General features: G+C 46.8%; 1 protein-coding gene across 1 annotated transcript in view; it reads right to left on the bottom strand.

The window, feature by feature from the left end:
- Positions 1–15,893: 15,893 nt before the first annotated feature.
- The window catches only part of LOC132207800 (utrophin-like), a 29,985-nt gene continuing 18,311 nt past the window's right edge, over positions 15,894–27,567 (bottom strand). Inside the window, exons 3-4 of the mRNA XM_059643653.1 lie at positions 24,097–24,365; positions 15,894–18,662 (exon numbers count right to left, since the gene is read on the bottom strand). Of these exons, the coding sequence (XP_059499636.1) occupies positions 18,594–18,662; positions 24,097–24,365 (338 nt within the window). The 3' untranslated portion in view covers positions 15,894–18,593. The remainder of the gene's footprint in view (positions 18,663–24,096; positions 24,366–27,567) is intronic.

The following is a 27,567-nucleotide window of genomic DNA, read 5'->3' as shown; positions in this document are numbered from 1 at the left end:
TTAATTTTCTAATCTATTCAGAACAATATCTTCCCATCCATCGTGTCACCCGAAACTATGAATAATTATAATATTAATCAGCCCTCAACAAACGTCTCCCAGGACTTGAATAGCTGGCGGGACATCAAACAAGTTTCTGCTTTACCACGTCTCTGTTAGATACATATTGAATAGGGCCCGCGATCACTTTCAGAAAGTTCCTACTCTCTCTCAAAACAGCTCTTCCGTGAAATTGAGCGAGAAGAATGAGAAGGTCGGCAGTAGTGAAATCTCAAGTCCCGGCCGCGGTAATCAGGCCACTGACCTTTCTGCTGTCATCAACTGATTGTCAGCCCAATCAAATCACATCGGGTTGATAATCTTTCTGGTGTCGTCTAATTTTTAAAAAATAAAAAGGATCCACACTAGTCATTGCCCTATTTCAAATACCTCAGTCCTGTCCCTGTAATAGCCCTCAATCCTGACCCGATTGGCAGTCAGACAACACTGCACGTCTACGGTACTGACCCTCTGACCATGAGGTACTCTCACAATGAGATGTTATTGTATAACATCCCATTGATTTCGATACTTCTGCAAATTAAAGTCTTTTATCTGCCTACGCACAGGGATGCAGGCACTGCCCTGAAGCTTCCTGCCCAGCTAGGAATTCAGTGTAAAACTTTTGTAACTCTTTGTCTTCCCACACATCGGTATGCAGACACTGTCTGAAGCTTCCTGACTGAATACAATTAGAATTAAACTGTGTCAAATAGGGTTCGGTGGGGAACATTTGTAAAGGTGTGAAACTTCTAAAGCATGCAATTTCTGTCGCTGACAAAGGGGCCAGGGCACTGAATTTGTGATTTCAAGTTGCCAGTGTGTCTGGCTAGAACAATCTGTCCGGATAACAACTTGAAATCGCCTCATGCCATCAGCAGCCACTTCAAGAGCAATCGATACTATATCCTGTGAAAATGGGAACTGCAGATGCTGGAAAATCCAAGATAATAAAATGCGAGGCTGGACGAACACAGCAAGTCCAGCAGCATCCTGAGATGTGCTGTGTTCATCCAGCCTCACATTTTATTATCTTCGGGACGAAATCCTGGTCTTTTATGTTCTTGATATAATAATTGTTCGGTATCCTGTCTTTGTCTGTTGTAGTAATTGTTTTATGTATCATGTAATTGTAAAATGTGTAATTATTTTATGTATCATGTATTTTGTAAAGTATGAAGAGCGGGGACTGTCCGCTGCTCGGGGAGAATTACCTGCGAGACTCTGCGCTCTGTGCCGGGTTAAGTACTGTGATTCTCCACAGCTTGTACTTGCTTGGTAATAAAAGGATTCGTGTTTTCCTAAACAGGTCAGTGTCTTGATATTGCAACAAATCCGTGAGGGTCTCCGAAAACGAACATGACAACAGTACTGATTCGCTGACAGTGAGGTCCTCCATCAGTACTGACCCTCTGACAATGAAGTGCTCCCTCAGTACTGACCCTCTGACAGTGAGGTTCTCCCTCAGTACTGACCCTCTGACAGTGAGGTTCTCCCTCAGTAGTGACCCTCTGACAGTGAGGTTCTCCCTCAGTCGTGACCCTCTGACAGTGAGGTTCTCCCTCAGTAGTGACCCTCTGACAGTGAGGTACTGCCTCGGTACTGACCCTCTGACAGTGAGGTACTCCCACAGTACTGATTGTCTGACAGTGAGGTACTCCCTCAGTACTGATTCTCTGACAGTGAGGTACTCCCTCAGTACTGATTCTCTGACAGTGAGGTACCCCCTCAGTACTGACCCTCTGACAGTGAGGTGCTCTCTCACTCCAGTACTCTCACAGTGCTGCAATAACCATCATCCAATGGTACTCCCTCAAATCTGACTCTTTGACAAAGAGGCCCTGCCTCAGAACTGACTTGCTGACTGAGGTACTAACTCAATCCGACTAATTCGCAGTGCTGCAGTGGGAGCTGTGTTTTTTCATGTTGATTTACAGTGGGCTTTCTGTTTTAGGCTTTATCAACTGGAGGTCCTGTGTTTTGGGGTTTGTTTGCAGTCGCCTCTGCGAGTTTATTTGCAGGAGGCTTAGTTGAAGGGAGGATTTGCTGGGGGCACTGTGTTTCAGGATTTATTTACTTGGAGCTCTATGTTTTACACTTTATTTACAGGGACTCTGGCTTTTATAGTTTCTTTTACATTTTAGTTCCTGAATGACCCTTCTTAGGATTTATTTAAAGGGGTGTCTGTGCTTGAGAGCATATTTACAGGGTTAACAAGGTGTAGAGCTGGATAAACACAGCAGGCCAAGCAGCAGCAAAGGAGCAGGAAGCCTGGCGTTTTGGGCAAGAGCCTTCTTCAGAAATGGTAGGGGGAGGGGGATCTGAAATAAATAGGGAGAGAGGGGGAGGCAGACAGAAAATGGATAGAGGAGAAGATCGGTGGAGAGGAGACAGACAAGCCAAAGAGGCAGGGATGGAGCCAGTAAAGGTGAATGTAGGTGGGAGTTAGGGAGGAGATAGGTCAGTCCAGGGAGGATGGGCAGGCCAAGGGGGCAGGATGAGGTTAGTAGGTAGGAGATGGGGCTGGGTTTTGAGGTGGGAGGAATGACAGGTTAGGAATCCTGTACCCCAATGGTGTCAATGTGGACTTGACAAACTTCAAAATCTCCCCTCCCCTGACCGCATTCCAAAACCAGCCCAGCTGGTCCCTGCCTCCCTAACCTGTCCTTCCTCCAACCTATCCCGTCCTCCCACTTAATTTCTCCTCTATCCGTCTTCTATCGGCCTCTCCTCTCTCCCTATTTATTTCACAACCCCCTTCCCCTCCCCCGTCTCGGCCCGAAACGTCAGCTTTTCTGCTCCTCTAGTGCTGCTTTTCCTGCTGCGTTCATCCAGCTCTTCACCTTGTGACCACAGTCACAATGATCTTTAATTGTAAACTAATCTGTCATATTATGTAATAAAATGTGAGGCTGTATGAACACAGCAGGCCAAGCAGCATCTCAGGAGCACAAAAGCTGACGTTTCGGGCCTAGACCCTTCATCAGAGAGCATCTCTGATGAAGGGTCTAGGCCCGAAACGTCAGCTTTTGTGCTCCTGAGATGCTGTTTGGCCTGCTGTGTTCATCCAGCCTCACATTTTATTATCTTGGAATTCTCCAGCATCTGCAGTTCCCATTATCTCTGTCATATTATGTGATCTGTGAAGGTTACAATGGTTCCCGTGCCTCCTATCGAATACACAAATGCTCTCCCTCAGCTCTGTCTCTGGGAATGCAAAGCTGCTTTCTTCCACGCTACCCTCAGAGATAACACCAGCTTTAAACCTAAGCCTCGTCTCAGCCCTAATGTTCACACTTGCATAAACATGAAGCCTAGCCTCAGCCCTAAATCTTATTTACTGGGGGCTCTGCGTTTATGGTTATGTACTTTATGTACTTGAGCTCTGTGCTTTAGGTTTTATCTAATGTGGGTTCTGTGTTTAATAAGAACCAAAAGAACTGTGGATGCTGTAAATCAGGAACAAAAACAAAGTTGCTGGAAAAGCTCAGCAGGTCTGGCAGCATCTGTGGAGGAGAAAAACGAGTTCACTTTTCAGGTCCAACAACCCTTCCTCAGAATGGAAGGGTACCCAGGCTCGAAAAGTTAACTCATTTTTCTCCTCCACAGATGCTGTCAGACCTGCTGAGCTTTTCCAGCAACTTTGTTTCTGTGCTTAATAGTTTATTTACAGAAGGTTCTGTGTTCTAGGTTTTATTTACAGGACGTTCTGTGTTTTCGGGCTTTTTACAAGGCACTCTGTGTTTTAGGAAAATTTACGAGCGGCTCTTTGTTCTGAGTTTCTTTTTTAGTGATCTCCGTGTTTTAGGGAATATTTACGGTGAACTCTGATTTAGAGCTTGTTTACAGAGGGCACTGTGTTTTAGGGTTTATTTACAGCTAGCTTTGTGTTAGGGTTTATTTACAGGGAGCTCTCTGATTGAGGGTTTGTAGGTAGTGAGATCTGTGTTTAGGGTTTATTTACAGTGAGATCTGTGTTTTTAGAGTTTATTCACAGGGTTTTCTGGATTTCATGGTTTATTTACAGGGTTTTCTGTGTCTTTGGGTTTGTTTACAGTGATCTGTGTTTTAGGGTTTATTTACAGTGAACTCAGCGTTACAGGGCTTATCTTCAGGGCCCTCTCTTTTTTGGGCTGATTAACACGGTACTCTGTGATTTAGAGCATATTTACTGGAAACTCTTGTGTTTTAGGGTGTACATAGATATGAGAGGGTCAGTACGGAGGGAGTGCCAGGCATCAGCCCTCACCCTAACCTTTGCCCAAACCCGAACCTTCACCATCGGCCGAACCCTAACCAGAACAGGAAAGAGCCTAAGGGGCCAAATTGTGGGTACGCACCCTTAAATGGAAGGAGAGGGGCACCTTCTTCCCCCTCTCCCCCAATCCGACCTACACCCCCACCCCCACACCCTATCCCATCCCCCATCCCAAAACCCTATTCACACTCCCCCTCTACTTTTTATTCGAAAGAGGAATCCAAAATTAGCGGTGTGCATCCATAATCCTTATTTCTGGGGGCGCGGGGGTGCTAGATAACCCCCAGATTAGGGTTGCGCCAAAATAAATGCAGCCTCTGGCACCCTCTCGCCCTGCCCCCCGAACCCAGCAACCTGACCTTCACGAGAAGGGGGTGGGTGCCTTCCGCCTTCAAAGGGTTGGTTTGTCGGGAGGGCGGAGATTGGGAACCGATGCTGCCTTTCGGGGACCGAGCTGGCAGATCGCAGCAAAGATGAGCACCACCACGGGCGGGTCGCCAGGGGGCTGCAGTCACAAGAAACATCGCATGGGCCCAAGCTATGCCTGCCTTTTTGTAGGTTGCATGGAACAGTCCCTCTTCCGTAGTTACACTGGCCCCAAACCCACCTCTTCCTCCATAACATTAACGACTGTATCGGCGCCGCCTTGTGCTCCCACCAGGAGCTTGAACAGTTCATCCACTTCACCAACACCTTCCACTCCAACCATAAGTTCACCTGGACGATTTCTAATACCTGTTCACCTGGACTATTTCTAATACCTGTCTCACCTTCCTGGACCTCTCTGTTTCCATCTCCGGCAACAACCTAGAAACTGATATCTATTTCACCGACACCCACAGCTACCTCGAATACATCTCCTCCCACCCACCTTCCTGCAAAAATAACATCCCCTGTTCTCAATTCCTTCACCTCCGCCACACCTGCTCCCAGGATGAGGCATTCCACTCCAATACATCTCAGGTTTCCGAATATTTCAAGGACCGCAAATCCTCCCCCCAACCCCCACAGTGGTCGAGAACGCCCTTGACCGCGTCTCCCACATTTCCCGTAATTCATGCCCCCTCTCCGCAATAACAACCAAAACACAATCCCCCTCATCCTCACGTACCACGCCACCAACCTCTGGATCTAACGTATCATCCTCCAACCATCATCTGCAATCCGACTCCACCAAAGACATATCTCCCTCCCCACCCTTATCTGCTTTCTGGAGGGACCACTGTCTCTGTGACTGCCTTGTCTGCTCCGCACTCCCCTCCAGCCCCAATACACCTGGCACATTTTTCCCTGCAACTGCAAGAAGTGCTACACCTGCCCCTACACCACTCCCCTCACTCCCCATCCCAGGCCCTAAGAACACTTTGCACCTCAAGCAGATGTTCACCTGCACATCTGCCAATGTGGTATACTGCATTCACCGCTCGCGTTGTGGCATCCTCTACATTGGGGAAACCAAGTGGAGGCTTGGGGACTGCTTTGCAGAATACCTACACTTAGTTTGCACTGAAAACTGCGCCTCCCAGTCGCGAACTGTTTCAACACCCCCTCCCATTCCTCAGATGACATGTCCATCTTGAGCCTCCTGCAGTGCCACAATGATGTCACCCGAAGGTTGCAGGAACAGCATCTCATATTCCGCTTGGGAACCCTGCGGCCCAATGGTGTCAATGTGGGATTCATAAGCTTCAAAATCTCTCCTCCCCCTATCGCATCCCAAAACCAGCCCAGCTCGCCCTTGCCTCCCTACCCTTGTCCTTCCTCCTACCTCAAGCCCCAACCTCCGCCTCCGACCTACTAACCTCATCCCGCTCCCTTGACCTGTCCATCCTCCCTGGACTGACCCAGCTCCTTCCTACATCCCCATCTACACTCACCTTTACTGGCTCCATCCCCACCTCTTTGACCTGTCTGTCTCCTCTCCACCTACCTTCTCCTCTATGCGTCTTCTATCCGTCTCCCCCTCTCTCCCTCGTTATCTCAGAACCTCCTTCCCCTTCCCAATTTCTGACGAAGCATCTAGGCCTGAAACATCAATCTTCCTGCTCCTCTGATGCTTGGCCTGCTGTGTTCATCCACCTCTACACTTTGTTATCTCAGATTCTCCAGCATCTGCTGTTCCTACTATCTCTGCTAATGCAGAAAACTTGTTTGATATCCTGCAAGCTATTCAAGCCCTGGGAGACGGTTGCTGAGGGCTGATTAATATTATGCTTCTTCAAACGATGACACGATGGTATTGTTCTGAATAGGTTAGAAAATTAACATGTACTCAGGGATAGACACTGATGTAGACCCACGTTTTGCAGCTGTCAGCAAAATAAAGCCGTGAGGATTAAAACTGTGAAAGGGCTGTAAATGGGGTGGAAGGAGCATTTTAATTCAGTCTCCCTTTCATAGTGAAACGTATGACAAGATGGCAATTTTATGAATGAAATGCGGTAATATTAAACAAGATACGCCAGCCAGAGGTCAGTAAAGTTATGGATGAATGAGAGCGTGAGAGCGCTAATATGTAGTGCTTGTGGGTGCATTGGTAAAGAGGACCTTTAGTACAACAGTATAGTAAAGAGGCTTGCACCAGTAATTATTTACCAAAATTCACTGGAATCTGGGCTGGTTCCCGCAGATTGTAAACTTCCTTTTTAAACAGTGGTGTCACATTGGCTGTTTTCCAAAAAGCACGTAACTATAGGTCAGTTAGCTTAATTTCGCTTGTTGGGAGAATGCGTGAATCCATCATTAAGGAAGATAATAGCAAGACAACTGGATATAAATTGTCTCATTGGGAACAGCCAGCATGGGTTCATGAAGGGGAGGTCATGATTAACTAATTTGGTGGAATTCTTTGCGGACATACTTGCATGGTGGACAATGGAGAACCTGTGGATATCATGTATCTGGATTTCAAGAAGGCATTTGACTAGATGCCAAGGCTGCAACATGAGATAAAGTTGCATGACATTACAGGTAATGTTTTGGCATGGACAGAGGATTGATTGACTAACAGAAAACAAAGAGTCGGGGTAAATGGGTGGTTATCTGGTTGGCGGTCAGTGGCTAGTAGTGTGTCTCAGGGATCAGTGTCGGGACTGCAAATGTTTACAATTGATACAGATGATTTATAGTCGGGGATGAAGTGTAGTGTGTCAACATTTGCAGATGACACTAAGATGAGCGGTAGAGCAAAGTGTGCAGAAGAACTGAAGGCCTGCAGATGGTTATACAGTCTAAGTGAGCGGGCAATGGTCTGGCAGATGGAGCTCAATGTCAATAAATGTGAGGTCATCCATTTTGATAGGAATAACAACAAAGTAGGCTATGGTTCAAATGGTAAAAAAATTGCAGCATGTTACTGTGCAAAGTGACTTGGGTGTCGTTGTGCAGGAATCGCTCAAAGTAATATTGTAGCAGGTAATTATAAAGGCAAATAGAATTTTGTCTGTCATTGCCAGAAGGATGGAGTTGAAAAACAGGGAGGCTATGCTGCAGCTGCATAGGGTCCTGATGAAGCTCCACCTGGACTACTGTGTGCAGTTTTGGTCTCCTGACTTGAGAAGGGATATACTCTCACTGGAGGGGGCACAGAGGAGACTGACTTGGTTGATTCTAGACTTGAGAGGGTTGGAATATGAGGAGAGACTGAGTTGGCTGGGATGATACTCATTGGAATTCAGAAGAATGAGGGGAGAGCTTATAGAAACATACAAGATTATGAAGGGAATAGATAAGGTGGAGACAGGGAGGTTGTTTCCACTGGCAGGTGAAACGAGGACGAGGCGGGTATAGCTCAAAATAAAAGGAAGCAGATGTCAGACTGAGGACAAGAGGAACTTCTTCACCCAAAGGGTTGTGAATCTGTGGAATACCCTGCCCAGTGAAGCAGTTGAAACTACCTCGCTGAATGTGTTTAAGGCAAGACCAGATCACGTTATGAACATGAAAGGAATTTAGGTTGATGGTGAGCGAGTGGGTGAGTGGAGCTGAGTCTCAAAAAGATCAGCCAGGATCTTATTGAACAGCGGGGCAGTCTCGAGGGGCCGGATGGCCTCCTCCTGCTTAGTTCTGATGTTTTTCTATTATAATGTTATAGAGCCTCACAGAAAAAGGATATTTTAAAGCAATTGACCCTGCATTACGGAAGACGCGCCAGCCAGAGATTCTGCGGAAGGATCACCTGACCCAAAACGTTAACTCTTTCTTTTCCCTCACAGATGCTGTCAGACTTGCTGAGCTTTTCCAGCAACTTTGTGTATTTTCCCTGATTTGAAGCATCCGCAGTTCTTCCGGTTTTTACTGTGTGTTTTTGGTATTTATTTACAAGGGGCTCTTTACTTACAGCCAGCTCTGTCTTTTAGGGTTTATTTGTAAGGGGCCCTGTTTTACGGATAATATACAGGTCGGCTCGATGTTGGGGTGTATTGACAGGTGCTCTGTGCCTTCGGCTTTGTTTCGAAGGAGCCCGGTATTTCACCTTTTACTTCCTGGGGAATATGTGTTCGTGTTCGTTTAAAGGGGTCTCTGTATTTGAGCGTACAATTACAGGGGGTGAAGTTGATATTGTAGAAGTTTGTTTGAAGAGGACTCTGTGTTTTAGGGGTTATTTACAGTGAAGCCCGCTTTTTACGGATGATAGAAAGGTGTTTGAGGGCCTCTGTGCAGGCGGCTCCGTGTGTGAGGGCGATGAGTGCGGCTGAAGCTTGGTTTCGTTTGGGCCTGAGGCTCTGGTGAGTGCCGGATTGGGCTAGCGTGAGGTCTGAGCTTTTCCAGCAATTTTGTTGTTGTTCCTGATTTTACTGTATCCACAGTTCCTTTTAGTTTTTACTTTTTTTTAGTGTTTATCTACAGGGGGCTCTGAATGTCAGGGTTTATACACTGGGGTTCCTGTGTTTTAGGCTTTATTTCACGGGTGCTGTTTGTTTTAGGAGGCTCTCTTCTTTAGTGTTCATTTACAGGGCCATCTGTGTTTGGGGTTTATTCACAGTGAGCTTCGTGTTTTAGGGGTAATTTAGTGGGTTCTGTGTGTTCGGACTTAGATACGGGGGCTCTGTTTTCGGGTTCAGTTAAAGGGGCCTTTTTTTCAGGAGTTATTTACAGGGCGCTCTATGTTTTAGGGTTGGACATCAGCGACCATCTCACAATGATCACTCCCATCGATCTGACTCGCCGACAGTCCTGCAATCTGTTAGTCATGAGCATCTCATCATGTAGCACTCCCATCAAATCTGACCCTCTCATAAAGAGGCACTTTCTCAGACCAACACAGTGACAATGCCACAATTCCTCACTACTGACAAAGTACTAACTTCTGACAGAGGTAATTCCTCAGTGTTGAGCCTCCAATAGAAATGCAATACTTCCGTACTGACCTTCTGAATGGGTTTCTCACCATTAATTCTGAACCCGTTCCAATGAAGCTCCTCCTCTGTGTTCAGTCTCTCATAATAATGCACTCTGGCTGTTCTGATCCTCTGACAATGCTGCAATTATGTATGAATTATTATCTTGTATTATCAGTGCAGGACTCCCTCAATGCTTCCTCCATTACACTGAGGTCTATCGTTTATATAGGCTCCAACAAACGTGCTCTTATTTAACGGGCCAGGCATTGCTTCACTTGCACAGATTTTGTCAAGTCCTGCTGATGTTTCTGGGAGGACTTTTTCTGACACCTCAGAATTGACCCCTGACAATGTTGCATTCCCCCCTCACTTATGACTGCACCTGAGCTGCAATACCTCGGGGCTAACCTCCTAATTATGTAGCACCAATGAATTCTAAGCTCCTAAAATGAGATACTGCCTCAGTATTGACCCTCTGTTGCTAATGCACTAAGTCAGAACAACCCTCCAGCAATGTGACCCTGCCTCAGACCTGACACTGAGAATGAGGCACTCCTTCAGCACTGCATTCCTTGTGTACTGACCCTTTGAACAATCAGGCATTCCCTCAGTACTGACAGTCTGACGATTGTGCACTCCCTCAGTACTGGACCTCTGATAATGAGGCACTCCCGTCGTACTGACGTCTCATAGACCTGTAACACCTCAGCCGTTATGCTCTGACAGTGTTTCAATACCTCAGTACTGACCCTCTGACAACGGGTCAGTGCCTCAGAACTGCCCCCCTGACAATAAGGGAAACCGTCATATTGACCCACTGCTTCTGAGGCCCTCCCTCCACACTGGCCTCCCAGTGCAAAACTATTTCAGTACTGGCCCTTGAAATGTGAACAACTTCCTTAATTCTGTCCCCCTTAAATGGCAGCACTCCCTCAGCACTGACCCTTTGACAATAACGCACTCGCACATTTTTGACCCTGTGACGATGAGGCACTCCCTAACCCCTGATGCTCAGACAGCGCTTCAATACTTCAGTACTGATACTCTGGCAATGAGGCACTCTGTCAGGACTGACCCCAGGATAGAACTGTAATATGTCACAACTGACTTGATAATTGTTTAGCAGCCTCTCAGTCTGACCCCACTACAATGAGGCACTGGATCAGTATGGACCGCCTCTGACAAATGCGCTTCATCAGAACTAAACCTCTCACAAAGAGGGACTGCCTCAAGACAATGCTGTGATTGAGTCAATCCCTTAGCCCTGAATCTCTGATCATGTGGCTCTGTCTCAGCTCTGTCACCATTACCTTGAGACTTACCCTCCGTAATGTTCCTCTAACAATGAGGCACTTCCTCAACATTGACCATCCAGCATGGAGTCACTGCCTCAGCACGGACCACTTGACAACGAGACACTGGTTAAGAACTGACCTGCTCACAGAGCTGCAATACCTCAGTACTGACCCTCTCATCAAGGGACACTATCTGAATTCTGACACCTGCATAATGAGGCACTGCCTCAGCGTTCACCCTCTGACAAACTCCTGACGACCCCCTGTAAAGACTGACAGTCTTCCTGGACGTCCTATAAATAGACAGTCTCTCCTGGACTCACAATGAACACTGACACACTCCGCAGGGGCTCTTTGTAAATACCCACACACACACATACACAGGGACACCCTGTAAATATTGACACACACACACACACACACACACACACAGGGACACCCTGTAAATATTGACACACGACCTGGTAATCCCCTGTCAAGACCAACAGAGTCCCCGGGGACACACTGTAAATATTGACACATCTGTGTGACCCCCTGGAAATACTGACAAAGCCCCTGAAATCACTTGTAAAACTGACACACTCCGTGGGACCCCCTGTAAATATTGACACAGTCCCAGCAAATCCTGAAAATACTGACAGTCCCTGGGACCCTCTGCAAAGACTGACGCATTTCCCGGGGCCCCCTTTAAATACTGAAAAATTCCCGCGACCTACAGGGGTTCAGGGACTGTGTCAGTATTGACAGGGGCTCTTGGTGAGAGTGTCAGTATTTACAGGGTGTTGCGGGGAAGTTGTAATTATTTACAGGTGCTCCCGGGAGTGTGTCAGTAGTTGCAGGCGGTTCCATAGAGGGTCAGTATTTACAGGGCGTCTCAGGGATTGTGTCAGGATTGACAGGGAGACTTGGGGAGAGTGACAGCAGTTTCAGTGGGGGGGCCCGTGGACTTTGTTTTTTCAGCGGGTGTTAGGGAGAGCTACAGTATTTCAAGGTGGTCCCAGGGAGTGTGCCAGTGTTTACAGGGATTCCAGGGGAGTGTGTCAGTATGCACCGAGCCCCTATAAATTCTGACACGCTCCGCAGGACTCCCTGTAAATACTGACATAGTACCTGAGAATCCCTGAAAATGCCACCACACTCCCAGGGTCCCTCTGTAAACGCTGACACATTTCCCAGGTCCCGCTTTATAGACTGAAAAATTCCCTCGGCCTCCTCTGTATACTGACACACATACCCGGACCCTTGGATGGAAAGACACACTCTACGCAACTAACCACAAATACTGGGATATCCCGTAAATACCGACACACACCTCACGACACACTGTAACTACTGTCACATTCCCTGGAATCCGCTGTAAATACTGAGAAACTCCCTGGGGCTGCATCTAAATACGGACACATTTCCCAGGGACCCCTCCAAACACGAACACATTCCCCGGGACTTCACCGAAACACTGACACATTCCACGGAACCCCCGTAAGCACTGATAAACTCCCAGGACCCCCTGGAAATAATTACACATTCCCCATTCCCCCTGTAAATACCGATACACAGCCCGGAACTCCCGTAAACACTGACACACTCCACCCCCTGTAAATACCGATACTCTCCCTGGGACACCCTGCAAATGCTGATGCATGCACCGGGACCCCTGTAAATTCTGTCACTCCTCGGGAAGCCCTCTAAATACTGACACAGTCCCTAGACACCCTTTAAACACTGGCAACGTCCCAGAGAACCCCTGAAAATACTGCCACACTCCCCAGGACCCTTTGTAAATACTGATATATTCCCCGGGACCAGCTGCAAATATTGACACATTCCCTGTCCCCGCTATAAGTACTGAGAAACTCCCTGGGACTCCCTGTATATAATGACACAGTTCCCAGGGTCCCCTCTAAACACTGACACATTCCCCAGGAGCTCCTCCAAATACTGACACACAGCCCCAGACCCCTGTACAGACAAACTCCCTGCGACCCACTGTAAATCTTGACATACTCCCTGAGACCCCCTGGAAATACCGACACACCACCCCTCCCGGGACCCCCTGGAAATACCAAAACACTGTAGGGATTCTCCGATTCTATTCTATGATGCCCTTGTCCTGTGAATGAATAAATAAAGAAACCTGGTGAAGCCGCCAAACAGCATAGCCAGCAAGTGATAGACACAGCAAAGTGACCCCACCATCACTGGATCAAATCTGAGCTCTGCAGTCCTGCCACATCTTGTCATTTACTGTGGTGCACAATTAAACAACTGATTGGACGTGAAGACTCCACACATATCCCCATCCTCAATGATGGAAGAGCCCAGCACATCAGTGCAAAAGATGAGGCTGAAGTATTCATAGCAATCTTCAGCCAGAAGGGCCAAGTGGATGATTCATCTCGGACTCCGCCAGCATCACAGATACCGGTCTTCAGTAAATTCAATTCACCCCACGTGATGTCAGGAAACACTTGGAGACACTGGATACTGCAAAAGGTCACAGGCCCTGACAATATTCTGGCAATAATACTGAAGACTTGTGCTCCAGAACGTGCCGCTCCCCGTGCCAAGCTGTTGCAGTGCAGTTTCAACACTGGTATCTACCCGACAATGTAGACTGCCCCATCAGGCTGTACTCAATCATCAGGAAAGTGATAGAAGGTGTCAGTAACATTGTTATCAGGCAGCACCTGCTCAGCGACGGCCAGTTTGGGTTACGTCAGGGCAGCTCAGCTCCTGACCTCATTACAGCCTTGGTTCAAACATGGACAATACAGCTGCATTCCAGAGGGGAAGTGAGAGCTCCAGCCCTTTACAACAAGACTACATTTGACCAAGTGTGGCATCAAGAAGCCCGAGCAAAACTGGACTCAATGGGTGTAAGGGGACAAATTCTCCACTTGCTGGAGTCATACCTGGCACGCAGGAAAATGAATGATCTTATTGGAGGTCAGATATCTTCGCTCCAGGGGATCCCTGCAGGAGTTTCTCGTGGCAGTGTCCGAGATATAACCATCTTCAGCTGCTTCATCAATGAACTTGCGTTCATCATAAGGCCAGAAGTTGGGATGTTCCTGATGATTGCACAATGTTCAGCATCATTCATGATTCCTCAGATCCTAAAGCAGTCCTTGTCCAAATGCAACTAGATCTGGGCAATACCCAGGCTTGGTCAGACAAGCGGAAGTTACATTCACACCACAGAAATACCAGGCAATAACCGTCACCAACAAGAGACAACCCCCCCTTGACAAACAATTTGTTACATTCACTGCATCCCACACTGTCACCGTCGTGGGGGTGAGCTTTGAACAAAAACTGAACCAGACTCACCAGATAAACACAGTGACTATAAGAGCAGGTCAGAGGTGAGGAATGCTGCGGCGATGAACTCACCTCCTGATTCCCCAAAATGTGTCCACTGTCTGCAAGGCATAAGTCAGGACTGTGATGGAATGCTCCCCACTTACCAGGATGGCCGCAGCTGTAACAACATGCAAGAAGCTTGACTCCATCCAGGACAAAGCAGCCCAGTTGACTGACACGATATCGACAATCATCCACTCCCTCCACCACCAATGATGAGCGGCCTCAGCAGCACTGTGTACGATCTACAAGATGCATGGCAGAATTTCGCCAAAGCTCCTCATGCAGCACCTTCCAAACCCATGACAGCTTCCATCTCGAAGGACAAGGGCATCAAGTACACGGGAACACCTTCTATCCCACTCCAAGCCACTCGTGATTCTGACTTCGAAATATATCCGGAATCCTTCACTGCGACTGTTCAAAAGATGGGAATTCCCTCCCTCATGGCACTGTGGGGGCAACCCACAACAGGCGAACTGCAGCGGTTCGAGAAGGAAGCTCACCAGCAACATCTCCAGGGCAATTAGGGATGGGCAATAAATGCTGGACCAGTCAGTGACACACACATCCAACAAATAATTGAAGAAACAAACTCTTATTAATTACACTGATTTTTCACAGTCTCACAGCCAGCCATGCCTCATATACACACATCTTAGTGACAATATGGTGACGGTAACCAGACCCACAGTGAGCCTGGGCTCATCCACACTCCTCCCAGTCACATTTCTGATTTGAAAAATACACCTTTTTCACAAGAAATCTCTTTGTATATGTACAATGTCACAACTGCAGTTGCGTTCTGTCCAGCTGCATATCAAATAAACAAATAAAGCATTGGACTTTGGCTCCACCCAATGAACCAAAGACCTCTCTTAGACATACAACAAAACTATTTACATACATGTGAGACACGGGGAGGGTCCGATAACTGAATGGACCCCCATTTACCTTCAGCAGGAAAATCTCAGTGGTCCTTCCCGACTGTGCCTTGGCAGCAGCAGCCCCATCGTCCCAGTTGTGCCCCAAGCTTTTCGTGCATCAGTGGTAGCAGGACGGCCAACCCCTCACTCTTTCCCAGTGGGGTCTACATGTTAATTACTCCGGGAAGCGTTTCTGTATGAGCCTGGCCTGATCTACACATCTCCCAGGAACTATATGGTAACTGTAAACAGTCTTAAAGTGAGCCCGATTGATTCACCCTCCTATCAGGAACTTGCCAATGATTATTGCCTGTTTCATCATCAGTCCAGTCTCATCGACTCTTCCTCTGAGTGAATCCTTTCTGTCCTCTTCCATTCAGCCCGTGCCTTGGAGAATACAGCCAGATTCCCCTTCAGGCTGCATTTCATTCTCCTCACTGTCTCGGTGCTGCCACATACATCACCTGTCTCTCCATTTCCCTCTGTAATCGTTCTTGTGAAACCCAACCCCCTCCCCGCCCCACCTTCCAGCTGCAATGTTGGAATATCACCACATTGGGCATTGCCATTAGTGCTCCAGCTCATTCATATTTCTTCACAAAACAGAAACACAACTCATCAACAAGAGTAAGTGGCAGGCAAATGAGATACATCAGACATCTAAAAGCAGTTTGTTGTTGAAAAGTGGAACTAACTTTAATTTGTATGTGTACAATAGAATCAGGAAGAATAATACATCTCTAGCATGCAACTCATTTCACTGAACACATTTGTGCAAATAAATAATATCTCTGCAGTTCAACCAATTCCAACAGCACAACATGAGAGACAGAACATTTGGAAATGATACAGAAATTTCAGATACTATATGACTTAAAGAGGAGTACAGATTAAGATCGGGGAAACTGAACATGGTGTACAACAAAAATCCATTTCGCAATTGGAATGCCTCATTCAGGCAATTACATCTCTCTCCCTCAGTCTCAAATGGTCTTCTTCCCATTCGATTTTCTTCCACTCTCTGGGCCACCCCCAATAAGCAGTTCCCTTCCCTCCCCAGTTTAGCCTCATGCCTTCCTTTGCACTGGTATGTAATGGTACCTTTCTAGTACGTTTGATTTTCGATGAACACACCGCACTGGTTTGTGACCAGGTCGGCCAGTTGAACCTCACAGAATATGAGTTGCCTGACTGGTCCATATTAACAGCCCAAATCAGGGAGCCCTGGCTGACAGATCAGTCGTGTGAGGGTCAGAGATGCTGACACCCTGGCAACTATCTCTGAATGAGGCAGTGCTAAAGTTGAAGACAGTTCATTTGTAAATAAAAGTTGAATTGGAGATCGACACTGGCCTCAGTGTATTTAAAATACATCTCCAGCACTGGGTTTGAATATTATTGTTATCCTTTTGTTATCAAACATCTGTGTGTGCAGTGATCAGCAGGGTTATAACATGGAGATGTGGGAACAGGATTGTTTCGATTCCCTACAGTGTGGAAACAGGCCCTTTGGCCCAACAAGTGCACACCAAACCTTGGAGCATCCCACCCAGACCCACGCCCCTGAACACTATGGGCAATTTAGCATGGCCAATCCACCTAGCGTGCACCTCTTTGGACTGTGGGAGGAGACCGGAGCACCTGGAGGAAACCCACGTAGACACAGGGACAAGGTGCAAATTCCACACAAACAGTTGCCTGAGGCTGGAATTGAACCTGAGTCCCCAGTGCTGTGAAGCTGCAGTGCTTACCACTGAGCCACCGTGCCGCCCCACATCGTGTTGCTTTTGCACAAACTTTGACAAAGAGGAAAGGCCACTGATAATGGCAGATGCTGGAGAATCCAAAATAACAAAGTGTGGAGCTGGATGAACACAGCAGGCCAAGCAGCATCTCAGGAGCACAAAAGCTGACATTTCAGGCCTAGACCCTTCATCAGAGAGGGGGATGGGAGAGGGAAGTGGAATAAATAGGGAGAGGGGGGGATGCGGACCGAAGATGGAGAGAAAACAAGATAGGTCGAGAGGAGAGTACAGGTGAGGAGGTAGGGAGGGGATAGGTCAGTCCAGGGAAGACGGACAAGTCAAGGAGGCAGGATGAGGTGGTAGGTAGGAAATGGAGGTGTGGCTTGAGGTGGGAGGAAGGGATGGGTGAGAGGAACAACAGGTTAGGGAGGCGGAGACAGGCTGGGCTGGTTTTGTGATGCTGTTGCGGGAGGGGAAGAACTGGGCTGGTTTTGGGATGCAGTTGGGGAGGGGGAGATTTTGAAGCTTGTGAAGTCCACATTGATACCATTGGGTTGCAGGGTTCCCAAGCGGATGAGGAGTTGCTGTCCTTGCAACCTTCGGGTGGCATTATTGTGGCACTGCAGGAGGCCCATGATGGGCATGTCGTCTAAGGAATGGGAGGGGGAGTTAAAATGGTTCGTGACTGGGAGGTGGAGTTGTTTGTTGCGAACCGAGCGGAGGTGTTCTGCAAAGCGGTCCCCAAGCCTCTGCTTGGTTTCCTCAACGCAGAGCAGGTCAGGAGTGAGGGGGCAGGTCACTGTGAGGGGGGTCAGGGCTGCAGGGGCAACTCACTGTGAGCGGGTCAGCACGGAGGGGTAGGTCGCTCTGAGGGGGTCAGGACAGAGGGGGGAGGTCGCTGTGAGCGGGTCAAGACTGAGGTGGCAAGTCGCTGTGATTGGGACAGGACTGAAGGGGCGTGTCGCTGTGAGCGGGTCAGGACTGCAGAGAGAAGTCGCTGTGAGCGGGTCAGGACTGCAGGGGCTAGTCACTGTGAGCGGGTCAGGACTGCAGGGGCTAGTCAGTGTGAGGGGTCAGGACTGCAGGGGCTAGTCAGTGTGAGCGGGTCAGGACTGCAGGGGCTCGTCAGTGTGAGCGGGTCAGGACTGCAGGGGCAGGTCGCTGCGAGCGGGTCAGGACGGAGGGGACAATTCGCTGTGAGCATCTCACTGAGGCACTGTACCCAGTTCCCTCGGTCACGGCATCCCAGTTCCCTTGGTCACGGCATCCCAGTTCCCTCGGTCACGGCAACCCATTTCACTCGGTCACGGCATCCCATTTCACTCGGTCACGGCATCCCATTTCACTCGGTCACGGCCTCCCATTTCACTCCGTCACTGCATCCATGCTGCGTGGTCCATGCTATGTATTAATGTGGCATAAAATCCTTAGTTGGATGTTCATTTCTTCTTGTAATAACATGTGGCATCATTAGCATCCTTAATCACTTGCATTTAATCGGAAAGCCTGGTACAAACACCAGATAACATGATAGTCCGAACAGAATGCATTTTCCAATGCTTTAAACATATAGTCATGTGTGTCTCAGTGAATAAAAATCCTCCTCATTTTACCGCAATTAAATCTCATAATAAAGGGAGTATGTCTGAAAGTCGTCTCATCCGAGGGAAACCAGACTTGCTCCAGGAAAGCTGCTAAAATATATCAAGAAAAATACATATGAAATGATTCTAGAAATTTCTGCAACACAAAGATCAAAGGAAACAATAGTTTGATGAACACACTGTTAAGTGTTGCACTTACACATCACATTTTGGAAAACAAACCACATTGATTTTGTACTTTATATAAAAAAATTGTTCCAAGTCTTCATTATGCAGCACTGCAGTGAACTGAAAAGGTGTAGACTTTTAACCTGCATAGAAAGTATGTGCAGAAGTTAAAACAAACAAAAATAAGCCACTTCTGTCCTAAAAAGACAATATTATATTACAAAAGGCCAGGGAAGTTGGAGAATGCAGCATCATGCTTCCTGCAGAGATCAAGTTTTGTCTGTGTTGTAAAAAACAACAGAACTGTGGGCACTGTAAATCAGCAACAAAAGCAGAAGTTGCTCGAAAAGCTCAGCAGGTCTGGCAGCATCAGTGAAGAGTGAGCTCTGAGGAAGGGTCACAGGACGCGAAACATTAACTCTGACATTGTCTACGTCATCGTGAGTTATGTCGATTGCTTCAGCAAAATCCAACCAACTCTGAATGAAAATCAATGCTCAAGAAATATCCAAAACATCCGCTGTCCCCGTTGTGGCTTCCTCTACATTGGGGAAACGATGCAGAGGCTTGGGGGCCGCTTTTCAGCACACCTACGCTCAGTTTGCAATAAACAACTGCACCTCCCAGTCACGAACCATTTCAACTCCCCCTCCCGTTCCTGAGAGGACACGTCCAACCTGGGCCTCCTGCAGTGCCATAATGACGCCACCCCAAGGTTGCAGGAACAGCAACTCATATTCTGCTTGGGAACCCTGCAGCCCAATGGTATCAGTGTGGATTTCACAAGCTTCCAAATCTCCTGTCCTCCCACTGCATCCCAAAATCAGCCCAGCTCGTCCCCGCCTCCCTGACCTATTCTTCTCACCCATACCCCCTCCCACCTCATGCCGCACCCCTATTTCCCTTCATCCCGCTCCCTTGACCTGTCCGGCCTCCCCAGACTGACCTATCCCCTCCCTGCCTCCCTACCCATACTCTCCTCTCCACCTATCTTCTCCTCCATCCATCTTCCATCCGCCTCCCCCTCTCTCCCTATTTATTCCAGAACCCGCACCCCCTCCCCATTTTCTGAAGAAGGTTCTCGGCCCGAAACATCAGCTTTTGTGCTCCTAAGATGCTGCTTGGCCTGCTGTCTTCATCCAGTTCCACACGGTGTTATCTCGCATTATCCAGCATCTGCAGTTCCCATTATCTCTCCAAAACAAAGGCTGCTGTCTTTCAAAACCCAATCTCATATTTTGCAGATAGTCCTTACCCTGAAAGAATACCCAATATGTATAAAGAGGAAAACTGGAGGTGAAACCATTCAAAAAAATTTTCATTGGCACAACAAATGTTCAAACTGGAAAAGCAGGTTAAGCACCTGTATATAAGGAAACTTTAAACAGACACTTACAGCCAACAAATGTGAGAAATATCCATTTCTTGCTGGATTACCAATTTTGCTGTTGGGAAAATAGGCCTCGGCTTAGCAATGTACATTCAAACAAGATAGCCCCCTCTCAGAACTCAACTCTCACAGTCGTAGAGTTCTGTTTTCACAGGTTGGAGTATAATAGCATCAAGCACAATACACCAAATCTTCTTTGGTACCTTTTCCTTCCATAAAACTGCTTTTAGTAGATGCGCACAGAATTCATTTTATACACGTTGAACAGTTGCTAAGTTCAAGACGCCAGTTCCAGCACTTTGACTTGCATCTGCTTCATCATCCAAACAGAACAAAATAAAGACCCACTCCTTGTAAGTCACGTTTTCCATTTTTAGTGACAAGGTGAAGTGCGAGAACTGTTCACTTGATGTTAAAATCTCTTCAGTATGTACCTATATATTTCAATTCTGTGAAATATGTGGAATGAGTTCGAGAGAAGGATTAATTTTGTTGCGCTGGGAGAGAGCTGGGACAGTTAAAATAGGTTGAATGGCCTCCTCCCATGCTAAAAAAACTGTTCTTGGCCCTGCTAAATTCAAGTGGCCATCCTTTCATTGTGACTGTGAGACACAGCATGTTACGACAGATGGCACCATGAAGAAATCCTTTGTTATCAATGAATTTTTCAGCACTCGGCATTCTTCCGAAGTCAAATGTTCGACATATACCTGTTGCGCTGACTTGGTTCCAAACAGTTATAATGTGGAGGTGCTGGTGTTGGACTAGGATGGACAAAGTCAGAGCTCACATGACATCAGGTTATAATCTGACAGGTTTATTTGAAATCACACAAGCTTTCGGAGTGCAGTCACTTCATCAGGTGCGGTCAGGGAGGAAAACACACAGACACACAATTGATAAGCAGACAGATCAAAACATCATACAACTGGTGTGAGTGGAGTGTCAGATAATAAGTCTTCATCCAGGATGTTTGTTTGTTTGCAGATATTTTGTTGAAGAAACACACAACCTGTAGTTACAGTCAGTGTGGTATCTTATAAATTCTTGCTTTTGAAATAAAGGTTAAAACTCTAAGACAGATTCTGAACACAAGCCTCTCAACTACAAGTCAGAGTCTGACCTGAGATGTCACCTTTTGTACATTCCTGTTGCGCTGCCTGATTATCATGACAACACAGCACTGACATTGACTTTATAAACGCTTTACTTGCCTCTAACACTCTTGGTCACCTGTATAGAGTTATTATCTGACACTCCACTCACGCCAATTCTATGATCTTTTGATCTCTCTGCTGATAAGCTGTGTCTCTCTGTGGTCACCTCACTAACTGCACCTGATGAAGGGGCTGCACTCCAAAAGCTTGTGTGATTTCAAATGAACCTGTTGGACTATAAGCTGGTGTCATGTGACTTCTGACTTCAAACAGTTATAGAATGTGTTTTCAATCCTATCGTGACTTGACAATAAGTCAACTTCTTAAAATTTATAACATGAGAATGTCAAGTGAAGTATGTCTAACCTTGAGCGCTTAAAATAGGAAATATTACAACCATATCTAGTCAGACAGTAAAGACAGAAGGAATGATTTCATCGACTGTGTCTGACACCACACAATTCATCCCCCTGATGGAAGAAAGGTTGGCTGCGTTCTCTTTCTTCAGGAACATCCAGCTAATACCACCTTACTACTGCTTGTTTTATTCATCTGGTGTTCCATCTAATTCCTTGCAGTCTTGGTCAAACCTTCATGTAATTTATTTAAAATTTTCAATAAAATAAATTTAACTTTACATTCCATAATTTTAACATCTCCTTTTAAGGTTTGAACGGTTCACTTCGTACACTGCACATGTTGTGTCAATAATTGGAGAACATGGTGGAAAAATCAAGATATATTGACAAGTAAACAAATGGCTAACTTCTGTTTCCTTGTCAGTAATGCCTTTTGAACAGAACATAAAGTTGCGCAACTATGTGGAGATCACAATTTAAAACTGGGAAGTCCACTTTGTGGTCCCCACACCAATCTCTATTCACGACCTACTGATTGCATTACTCCGCCTTGGCAACAATGTAATATTACACTTGTCTCAACACAACCTTGGCATCTTGTTTATCCCATGATGAATGTCCGACCACACATTCATGCAATCCCTAAAGCTGTCTCTTTACATCTTTTCAATCCTGCCTACCTGTCTTTTGTCTCGGCTCATTAGCAGTGAAACCTTCACCTGGAACTACTTCACTTCTGGACCTGACAATTCCAATGCATTCCCTGATGGAGACCCACATTTGTCCATTGAACACTTGAGGTCGTCTAAAACTTCACTGCCAGAGTCTCAACTTGAACCAATTCCTATTCTCTGTACTTTCTACCTGACTGATACTATTAACAGTAATTTTATTAAATTCTCATTTTTGTTGACAAATCGTTCCTTGGCTATGCCTATCGCTATTTTGGTAATCTCCACCAGTCCAACCATACTTCAGGATATCTGCACTCGTCTAATTACGTCCTCTTGCCCACTCTTTATTTTAAACGGCCCACTGCTAGTTGCCAAACATTTAATTGTGTCGGCTTCAAACCCAATTAGAGACTTCCTACACCTTCAGCGAGCAAACTCACATCCAGAACCTCAACCCAATCAACAAATCCTCTCAAAACTCGCTAACTTCCTACACCTCTCAGCCTCTGTACAGTTCCTCTTTTAAGGCACTTTTTCAAACCATCCTCTTTCATCAAGCTCTTCATCATCAGAACGAACAACTTCATAAGGCTCAGTTGTATTCTGGGATCGTTAATACTCCAATCAGACGCCTTCAAAGTTTCCCTCCATTAAAGAGATTTTATAAGTGGTTCAAGTCATTGCCCAGCAGAGGGGGACGAATTGGGGAGTTATTTCAAAGAGCTACGATATGCCAAACGACCTCCTTCCACACTGGCCAACTCTGATTCTACAAAAACAAAAATGATTTTCAGACTTGGGAAGATACTACAAAAATGTCACAAGTAACCAGCTTTTGGGCAGAGTCGAGCTGCTGAGATGATAGACCAGGATTTAGGGGTACCAGGAGTGATAATATGCTGAACACAATCAAATTTTGAGGTTGTAGAATGATGTGGTCTTCGGCATTTTTGACACTTGGACCGTTTTCCTTCCTTTCCACAGAACAAGTCAAATAGCGGCAGCACAATGTTGCATGGCCGCTCAAGCTTGCTCCACCGTCGATGATGATTGTGGCTGGTCTTCCACATCAATTCAACTTTTGCTCATATCTCATCCTCTTTTCAAAACATCGATCTATTCACGTGTAGTATCCCTCTCGCTAACTTAATGAGAATTCATTCCAATCAATGAACTCCTAACGCTGACCCACCCCAGGTCAAAAAATTCAGCTGAGATCAGGAACTGATCTCGCCTGTATGGCTGAGCTGGCTTTTAGGTTTGCCGGTGAGAGAGTCCCAGTGAGAAACATTCATTAAAAAAAAATAATTGCATGGATTGCTCTCCAATCCTAAACTCTATTCAAATTCAGTTGGTTTGTGATGCAGACTGATGCCCTGCAGAGAGGGCTCAATTGCCACACCAGTGAGCTGACCACAAAGGGTCTTCGCCTCAACCCCTCTACTTCCCTGAGGCGTGGTGATCTTCAGGTTAAATCATAACCAGTTGTCTCTCTCTTAGGAGTCGCCAAATGGCGTGCTAAGACTTGACCTTTAACCCTGATAACATGGCAATAAGCAGATAACTCAGCTGATGTCACTGACTAATAGAATCCTCAATTATACTGATATTAACGATGTGATATCATCAGAAGGCATGCTCAACTAAGTTTTAATTTGCAAATTAAGTTAACAACCATTCAATCAATATTACTGAAGTACTCATATTACTGATCGTCTCCATACAACATTGTGGTTCCATCTGTTCATAAGTGAAGTGTAATGTAATTCCACTTACTGTGGTTTTATCAATGTGATCCTGCAATGAGTCAATAAGCAGGTCACTCACAGGTTGCCAATCAGTGTGGACCCCCTCGGCTGTTATCACATGAGCCTCAAGATCATCCAGAACTTTCTGCAGTTCTTGAAGTTTCTCCAACACCTTTTCCACCTGTTTCTGCCAGTTGCTCGCACGGATTTTCAGTTGTTCCCAATTTTCCTTCACTTCTATTGACTGTTTGCGGACAGCTTTGGCAATTCTCTGGGCTCGCTCTTCCGGGGCAGGTTCTGGAAATATGGAATGCAAATAATTTATCAACGATTCATGATTTTGATCGATAGATTTTCTTTCTAATCCCCTTTCCTTTAAAAGGTCTCTATGGACTTTCTCCTGAAATTGGGATATATAGTATAAGACGAAAGATTTTGGTACCGGCACATCAATGATAAATTCTGTAATTAGCTGGCAGGTCGCGGAGCCATTAACAGAGAATCACAGAGAACCAATACAAAGCCAAATAAAATTCTGCAGATATTTGAAATTTGTCACTACCAAGGAAACTTTAAAGAAGGAAAAGGATTAGTGACTAAATGGGTACAATTCTCAACAAAAGATTTGAAAAATCCTTTCAGGATATCTTTCATAGCTATGAGACAAACATCCAACACAAACCAACTTTCATCTTTCAGGACTGGCAAGTTAGAATGATAAACCCAAAGTCGACTCTGCATAGTTCTCTCTAGAACTCACTTCATGGGGTTGTTAAGAGATGTAGAGATAACAAAGTGTGCAGCTGGATGAACGCAGCATCTGAGGAGCACAAAAGCTGACATGTTGGGCCGAGACCTTTCATCAGAAAAGGGGGAGGGGGAGAGAGTTCTGAAATAAATAGCGAGAGAGGGGGAGGCGGATCAAAGATGGATAGAGGAGAAGATAGGTGGAGAGGAGACAGACAAGTTAAAGAGTTGGGGATGGAGCCAGCAGAGGTGAGTGTAGGTGGGGAGGTAGGGAGGGGATAGGTCAGTCCGGGGAGGACGAACAGGTCTCCGGGGCGGGAAGAGGTTAGGAGGTAGGAAATGGGGGTGGGGTTTGAGGTGGCAGGATGGGATAGGTGGGCTGGTTTTGGGATGCGGGAGGGGGAGGGGTGATTTTGAAGCTGGTCAAGTCCACATTGATACCATGGAGTGCAGGGTTCCCAAGTGCAATATGAGGTGCTGCTCCTGCAACCTTCAGGTGGCATCATTGTGGCACTGCAGGAGGCCCAGGATAGACATGTTACCTGAGGATTGGTAGGGAGAGTCGAAACAGTTCGCGACTGGGAGGTGCAGTTCTTTCGTGCAAACTGAGCACAAGTGAAGCGGTCCCCAAACCTCTGTTTGGTTTCCCCGATGTAGAGGGGGCCACAATGGCAACAGTGGATACAGTGTACCACATTAGCAGATGTGCAGGTAAACATCTGTTTGATGAGGAAATTCTTCCTGGGGCCTGGGATGGGGGTGAGGGGGGAGGTATCGGGACCAGTGAATTTTAAACGTTGTGATGACAACATTTATGGATATGCAGGGAAAAGTGCTGGGTGTAGGGAGTGCTAGAGAGGAGTGTGGAGCGGATACGGGGGTCACCTAAGGGTGGTGGGAAAAATGTCTTTGGTGGTGGGGTCGGATTGCAGATGGCAGAAGGGTCGGAGGATGACGCATTGAATCCGGATGTTGGTGGGGTGGTACGTGAGGGCGAGGAGGACACTGTTTTGGTAGTTATTATGGGGTGCGGGTGTGAGGGATGAGTTGTGGGCAACGCGGGTGACACGGTCGAGGGCGTTTTTGACCACTGAGGAGGGGGAAGTTCCGGTCCTTTAACAACCCTCAACAGGTTCTCTTTCAATTTCTCCCACTTCCTACAAACAAAGGGGGTGGCCAGGGTAGCCAAATGGGCCCAAGCTATGCCTGCCTCTTTGTAGGTTACATGGAACGCTCCCTCTTCCGTACCTACACTGGCCCTCAACCCCACCTCTTCCTCCGTTGCATTGATGACTGTATTGGCACCGCCTCGTGTTCCCACAAGGGGCTCTAACAGTTCATCCACTTCACCAACACCTTCCTCCCGAACTTGAAGTTAACCTGGACAATCTCTGATACCTCTCTCTCCTACCTGGACCACTCTATTTCCAACCACTGAGAAACAAATATCCATTTCAACTCCACCAATTCCCACAGCTACCAAGATTACACCTCCTCCCACCATATTCCTGCAACAATTCATCCCCTATTCCCCATTCCTTTGCCTCTGCATCTGCACTCCCAGGATGAGGTATTCTATTCCCGTATATCTCAGATGTCCTCATTTTTCAAGGACCACAACTTGCCCCGCTCTGTGGTTGATAACGCCCTCGACCGTGTCTCCAGCATTTCCTGCAACAAATCCCTCTCACCCCACCCCGCAACAACAACCAAAACAAAGTCTCCCTCGTCCTAACGTACCACCCCACCAACCTCCGGATACAACGCATCATCCTTCGAAACTTTCAGATTCTCTGGGAGGCTACGGAGGAGGTGGCGGAGCCTTGGGCCTTGATCTTTGAATCCTCATTGTCTACAGGTTTAGTACCAGAAGGCTGGAGGGTTGCAAATGTTGTGCCCTTGTTCAAAGAGGGCAGTAGAGATGACCCAGGTAATTATAAACCCAGTGAGCCTTCCGTCTGTTGCAGGAAAAGTTTTGGAAAGGATTATAAGAGAGAGGATTTATAATCATCGAGCAAGCACCAATTTGATGGGAGATAGTCAACATGGATTTGTCAAGGGCAGGTCGTGTCTCACAAGCCTCATTGAGTAATTTTGGAAGGTGACCAAGCACGTGGATGAGGGTCGGGCAGTTGACGTGGTGGGCATGGACTTCAGTAAAGCCTTCGATAAGGTTCCACATGGTAGGCTATTGGAGAAAACATGGAGACATGGGATTGAGGGAGATTTAGCAGGTTGGATTAGAAACTGGCTTTGGCGAAGGAGGCAACCAGTGGTGGTTGATAGAAAATATTCAGCCTGGAGTCTGGTCACTACTGGTTTGTCTCAAGGATCTGTTTTGGGACCACTGCTGTTTGTCATTTTTATAAATGACTTGGACGGAGGCATTGGTAGATCGGTGAGTAAGTTTGCAGATGACACTCAAGTCAGTGGAGTGGTGGACAATGTTGCAGGTGACAGGTAGACTTGGATGAACTGCAGAATTGGGCGGAAAGGTGGCAGATGGAGTTCAATGCGGATAAATGTGAGGTGATTCACTTTGGGATGAATAATAGGAAGGCAGAATATTGGGTCAATGGAAAGATTCTTGGTAGTGTTGCTGTGCAGAGGGTGTCCATCTACGTCGATCCCTGAAAATTGCCATCCAGGTTGATAGTGCTGTGAAGAAGGCTTACGGTGTTTTAGGTTTTATTGGCAGTGGGATTGAGATCCAGAGCAACCGTCCAAAAAGCTGGTGCGGTCTCATTTGGAA

Source organism: Stegostoma tigrinum, unplaced genomic scaffold (genome assembly GCF_030684315.1).
Source record: "Stegostoma tigrinum isolate sSteTig4 unplaced genomic scaffold, sSteTig4.hap1 scaffold_160, whole genome shotgun sequence".
Taxonomy (NCBI): Eukaryota; Metazoa; Chordata; class Chondrichthyes; order Orectolobiformes; family Stegostomatidae; genus Stegostoma; species Stegostoma tigrinum.
This window is presented reverse-complemented; position numbering and strand designations above follow the sequence as displayed.